Source organism: Otolemur garnettii, unplaced genomic scaffold (genome assembly GCF_000181295.1).
Source record: "Otolemur garnettii isolate 467f Iridium unplaced genomic scaffold, OtoGar3 scaffold00098, whole genome shotgun sequence".
NCBI lineage: Eukaryota > Metazoa > Chordata > Mammalia > Primates > Galagidae > Otolemur > Otolemur garnettii.
Window position 1 is genome coordinate 4590515 of NW_003852493.1, and position 6609 is coordinate 4597123.

The following is a 6609-nucleotide window of genomic DNA, read 5'->3' on the forward strand; positions in this document are numbered from 1 at the left end:
ATGTTACATAGCCACGGGCCACTCACCCCACTCAGCTTCTACAGGAATTCATCTCCTTTGTTGAAATAACTCTTTTGAAGGTGGGTTATCAATATGGTCCTATTACATGACAGATAACTCAATACTGTGCTTTGAAGTAGAAAATTGTAGCAGTCATCAGTAATCCAGAAAACAAAATATGTTGTCCAACTAGGGAGATTCAGAAAAGCTAAATTAAACAGGAAACTTTCCTGGCTCCTCAATCTTCTACCTAACTTTATCAATAAAGACCTGCTTTCCCTCACTTTCTTCTGAAAACTCACACTGTCATGAGCGAAATCTATAGGTTCTATGAATTCAGGGTAACTGAACTCTTACGTGGTCAGGATATAAAGTATTTTTTTTTTTTGAAAGAATGAAAGGAATACTTCCATCCTGAATTCAAAATTGAGTCCTGTAAACACCAAATAATAGTACATGATACTATGGAAATATATTATATGACCAGGAAGAATTAAAGAAGCTGTTATTAAAATGTGTGGGATTTGTTACACATAAATAAGCAATAATGTAAGAAGGACTAAGCCAGGATTTTTCACAAAATGAAAAAGAAGTAAACAAAGGGTTGAATAGTACAATGAAGACTGTCTTACATTCAGACAATAAGGAATTGTCTTTTTATTTGCAACAGCAAAAAAAAAAAAAAATCTTTCAGAAAGTTTAGGGTAATATATACGGAAGCATGAAATGAAAAATTGTGGAACAAACTATCTAAGAATATAAATATAGACTCTCTTTTCATAAATATTCAATACATTATTTGACACATTGGTTTGAGTGAAACTCCACAAGTACAATTTTAAGCATCTTGATTTGGGCTGAGGTCCAGTAAATTATATATTCCCAACAACTATCAGAGCTTTCTCACTAAAAATACATGCTCACGCTCTACTTTGAAAATATTCTAAGATAATTATTTCCATTTTCATAGTAACTAGTACAGTTATGACTAGCGTTGTCTCAGGTTTCTAAGGAAAGAAAATTATTCTGAGATACTGTTAATAAGAGCAAGTGCGGTAATAAAGAGGGGCATTTTCTTAAAATTGTGCTAACGCTGTCATTTTTATTTTTAATGACTTTTACTGTGCTAGACACGATTTTATTTTCAGTCACAGAAATAAAACTATCCAATGTAACTCTTTAGTCTATCGCCCACCCATCTTCGAGCCCCTCCTTGTATCAACCTCACAATGGGTTTAATTCAGTTTGAAAGCATAAAGCCAACATTTAGCAAACAGAATTCTCCTGACTGACAATTACTCAGCCCCTCTGGGGAGGAGATTCAGTGAGTGGTAGGACCCAGGAAGGAGACCCAGTGAATTTTCACTCGGTAGATGCCAAGGAAAAGCACTTAAAATATGTTTTGGTAATAACAAGAAAGGTAAAGAATTTTGGGATTTTACAGCCAGAGCCTGTACTACCATGTTTAAAAGTAAGAGAAGTTGAATTCCAATCTTTTTATCACCCCAATACATAAGAAGAAATACACCAAAAGAAACAGAGCCATTTCACACGGTCATCGTTTTCACTTCATGACACCCTTCCCAGCCAAATCACGCCCGATTACCCAGCAAGGCTGGCTCTTTGCTGCCTATCACACCTGCTATGTTAGTGAAGTTTTTAAAAGCAAATGCCCAAGAATGAAACTAATGCTTTTGGATTTGAGGTTACCAGCCAGAATTTTGTCTAGGGTTATTTCCTCCTTATTCTATAGTAAAAAAGGAACTAAGCTTACACACCTTTCAAAGGGGGTAACTCCAATAAAGCATAAGAACATGCATATCAGGATGACAGAATTAGCTTTTGCTTTAGTGGGAGCGAGAACTTCTCAGTTCCAGTTAGTTTATAAATGCATCATGGACTCAAATTCATCAATTCTTTGCTTGGTGTTCCCCTTCCGGATTTTCCGGTAGGAAATTGTATTGTATCGTGCATAAGCATTCCTGGAGATATCACTCTTCTTCCCTAGGCTTGGCTGCTCATCAGGTGTCAGCTGGGGACTGGCGCTGCTCAGGGGGGAGTCCTCACTTGCCTCTTCTTCCTCTTGAAATGGAGAACCCTCTTCATGTATTTTCTTAAATTCTGTCACTCGAACTTCATCTTCTTCATCGTCGTCGTCGTCGTCATTATCCATTTCTTTATCCCTAACCTCCTGCTCCTCATCATGTTTAGAATGCAACATGCCAACTTGGCCAGGTTTCCGAAATCCCAACCATTCAATTTCAGCTGCCCGGTAAGCTTCATTCTTCCTACCTGCGTCTTCTCTCTCTTCTACGGGTTGTTTGCCAATCCTTTCCCTCTGTCTACTTGTCTCCTGGTTGCTACTGCTCAGAGGAATCTTCTCCCACTGACGCCCTGTAGCAAAACCAATTGGTTGAGATGGAGGTTCAAAAATACCCAGCTGTTATTCTCCAAATTATTTTTCTTGACAATACTTCCTAATATATCTTTAATGGATTATGATTTTGTGGGTTACACAACCAAAAGGGCCACACAGTCAAATTAGTTTGGAAAACACTGCATTACATGCAGTTAAATAAGCTTCTTCAGAACTTATCCAAGACTTTATAATGCTAATGATAGTGGAGAGCTCCAGAAAAGCAACCCAGCCCCACGTGACTAAGGAAGGCTGTTGTTCCAGAGTACTGTATTTAGTGAGACCGGCATTCCCTGAGACACACCTTCCAAAATCCTGTCACAACTGGATATATGAATATGTAAAATAAAATGTTTGAACTTTTCTCATACATACATAGACACACAGACCCACAGACACACACACACACCTTAAGCAAAATTAGAAAAATATTTCAAGAGAAAGAAAGCTTTCTTCTAATAGTAAAAATGATGACTGCCCATGTCTGCTCACACTCACAGTCGCACACTAGATATTTGACGCCATGTTTCTCAGAGTCGTCCTAAACTTATAAGCAAGTATAACAGGAAGCACAGGGGCCCACAGATGGTCAGAACTCATGTGCTGGCCTAACATGCCCCGAGCCCACCAAAACAAACACAATGTGGACAAATATCTGGCATTGATTTCTAGAAAGCCACGGTTTAAAAATCATGCTATGGTTCTATCTACGTAATGCTCAATTCGCCTTTTATTTACTAGATATGTTCCTGATGACAACTAATTGACCCATGTTATTTGGTACTGTGGAGTGACTTTTAAAAGGTTTAATTCACTAGAATCATCACTTTTCAAACAGCCAGGATTTACTGAGCATGCTAAGAACTAATCATAAGGGATAAGAGGTTGTTCTCTGAGCTTTCACAACTTAAGGGCTTCTGTGGATGTCTCAGTCTGTAATGTGCATGACTCAGAAATGTTGTCTGGGATATGTCCCTTGGCAGGCCTCGGTTCATCATTTTCTTTTGACACCAGAAGAATCTATAAATAAGGTGAGAGGCAATGTTCCTGTTTGTTCTTCCTCCCCACAATGTTCTATGCTCTCTGGAAGATGTTCACAACTCCATTTTCTTCCAAGGGTTTCTCTTTCCCTTCTCTCTTTCTTTTGTTTGTTTGTTTGTTTATTTTATTTTGTTTTCTCACTTTAGGGAATAGAGAAATAGATTGCAACTTACAGGCAGGGATAGAAGTAAAGATGGTTTATCACCCCTAACTAGTTATAGGTGTGTGTACAACTGCCATCCAACTGGTTAGTAGCCAGTGTTCTTTACATTACACATAAATATACATTATAATGTATATTTTATAACGTTAAGCTGTGTTTTATTTTCCACAAAAATAAAAGAAACTAATAATTTTGTCCATATTTACGACTCAGGCAACAGAGTGCCCTACATGAAATGACTCCTTGAATTTAAATTATAGTTTTCCCTCGGTATTTTTAGCATCTTTGAATTTTTCAATCCAGGAGCATTGTCTTTGAAGATCTTATAGCTATTAGCCATTGTGATAATAAAGACACCAACAGCTGTGCCTGTCTACAATGGAGGAAGCACTTACTCTCCATCAAACATGAACGGATTCACTCAGGGAAAATTTAACCAGTGAGACCATCTAGTTTACAAATATAGACTGCTTTCATTCTGCATTTGATCAAAATGACAGACACTAGAAAACTGTTGTCTGCCATGGATCGCCTGATCAGAAATCTGAAAGAGACTCTGAATGAAAAATTAAGATCCCTGTCTCTAAGAGCTTGTTATACTATAAGCAGAAAGATGAAGGGAAGGAGGTTATTTAGTTCATATTGTGGAATGTTAAGTCTTATAAGTTATCTCTAATAATTCAATAGCTTAACAAGAAAAACTGCCTGCTACATATCTCTTTAAGTGCCTTTACACTGGTCAGCAGACACAGTCTAGAAGTATCCATGCAAAGATAGCAAATAGAAGAAATAGCCAATCATATCCATGTCTTCCTCAGTATCTATTTTATGTGATGTTCTCATATTTTGACAAATAATATCCTCAGTATTTTCCCTATTAAAGTCCTAAGAAGGCTACACTGGTTAGGTCTAGCAAGCTGACTTCAATTTAGATAGGATGTTTAAGGCTATGAAAGATGAGGAAATGAATTATTAATTAATAGATTTTTAATTCTGCACTTTATTTGGAAACTGCTTAAAGATACATGTCTTCTTAGAAGAAAAGTCTAAAGGATTTAGTTTCTCTTAGTCTGAGTTTATTTGACATTACTTAATATAGTCATTTCCATGTTCTTTTTATTCTCCAATTTTCTTAAAGAACACAATCAAAATTAACTTTATCACCCAGAGAGCTTTCTTTGACAAGAAATAATTAACAATTTTGCACTTACATCAGAGGCCTACAGTTTTCCTGTAAAGTAAATCAATTTATGAGATCACTTTAAACTGTATGCCAATTGTGGACTTTTAGGATAAATCTATGTTTGAAACATTTACATCTCACAAGGTGCCTCATACAGATTTGGAGACACCAAATCAAAACGGAAGGTTGTTTTAGTGGACTAACTTACTAAGAGGCAGATACCACATTGGAATGCCAATCAGCTACGGCAATCCGTGTAGTCTCAGTCCTGAATTATCGGAAAGGCTTTATAAGGTGGAACCCACAGATAAGTCAAGACTCTCTTATCTGCCTGCAGCAGCTTTGAAATTTGAAGTCATTCCCTGGATTGCTTTTTCAATGCCACACTCACACTACATCTCATGCAAAAACTGTCACCCGTATTCAATCAAAGCATTTTATGTACAAAACTGTAGCTCCCATTACCTTCTCTGGATGCCATTTCATCAGCACTTGTTTCTTGGAGAGAAAGATCTGTGACAGCCTTATGAACAATAAAGAGCTTCTCTTCTGTATTTTCTGAAGAAAATACACAAGATTAGTATTTTAACATTTGAAATATACATAGATAGTTCAAAGGTTAATATAGTATCAATTTAGACTCCAGGTAGATTTCCCTAATTTTACATATGATCACTAAAAATTACTCCTTGATTCTTTAGATTCATTCCTTACTGATTCTATTTATTTATTTAAGGATTAATTTATTGACTGATAATCTCTCCTTTATAGAGCTATAAATTCAGACATCTTCAGGTATATTTAGAAGGAAATCCTAAAATTCTTAATTCTTTTGTTCAAACAATGGTGGGGCTGTTCGTTATAATTAACAGTAATTAACAGGTAGCCAACACTTAGCAATCATTCTGCCAACCCAACAAACATAAGTACTATTATTCTGCCTTCTTCTAGTGTAAAAACTCAGGCTTAAGGAGACAACAAAGGCTGCCCAGGGTCACAGATGTATCAAACAGACAAGACTGGCTTTGACAGGGCAGAGATTGGGCCCATATGCTATGCAGCCCCATTAGAATAAGGGCCTTATACATTTTTTGTGTGCCTAGCTCGTTCCTAAAATAACAATTTATTCCACCACCTCCCAGAAAACATCCCAGAGTGAGTTTATAGGTCAAAACAAGAAAATTCAGAAAACGGAAAATATTTTACCTTTTAGACTCTTCTCATCCCTGGACCAGTTGAGCAGCATGTGCCCTTGTAATTTTCCTCCTTCCTTCTGATTTCCTTCTGTAGGTAAATCTTCAAGACTGGATTCCACCCTGTATTGTGGTGGTATGCCCTTCCCATCAGTCAATTCCTCATTGATTTTAGTGATTGGCTGTTGACCATTTTCAGGTGGTTTATCCCCGTTACACTCAACCTGACTAAATGTTGCCGGAACATCTGTCATGATGAACAGTTGAGTCCGATCTGGAGGGAGCTCTAGAGAAACCAAGTGAGCAGATCTTGATGAGGCAACTTCTCTTGTGTTCAAGTCCTATAGTTCTAATTCCTACTCTAAGAGTCCAGATTATTCACTTTGGAACATAATAACAAGATTCCCTTGCTAAAGGTGTCCAGACAGAGCTTGGAGCAAAGGCAATAGGATTTGTCAGATTTGACAGTAGCCCAAGAGCAAGAGTCCAACCAATCCCTGCCTTCTTTGCTGCTTAGCAGTCCCACTGCAGAATTAAAGGCACCCTTTTGATTTACATAAACAAACAATCTGAGGCAATCAGGCTTTTGTGTTGGCCTGTAGAGAGGGACTTT

General features: G+C 37.3%; 1 protein-coding gene across 2 annotated transcripts; it reads right to left on the minus strand.

Annotated features, from left to right (window-relative positions):
• Window positions 1-1882: 1882 nt before the first annotated feature.
• Window positions 1883-6375, minus strand: ERMN (ermin). 2 transcript variants are annotated; one of them, XM_012808985.1, is made up of 3 exons: window positions 6010-6375; window positions 5269-5301; window positions 1883-2394 (listed from the first exon to the last, which is right to left on the minus strand). In XM_012808985.1, exons 1-3 carry the CDS (start codon window positions 6248-6250, stop codon window positions 1883-1885), a joined length of 786 nt encoding a protein of 261 aa, XP_012664439.1. In that variant the 5' UTR covers window positions 6251-6375. The 2 variants fall into 2 exon arrangements, with proteins under 2 accessions (XP_012664439.1, XP_012664438.1); XM_012808984.1 differs by having other exon boundaries at window positions 5269-5361.
• Window positions 6376-6609: the final 234 nt, after the last annotated feature.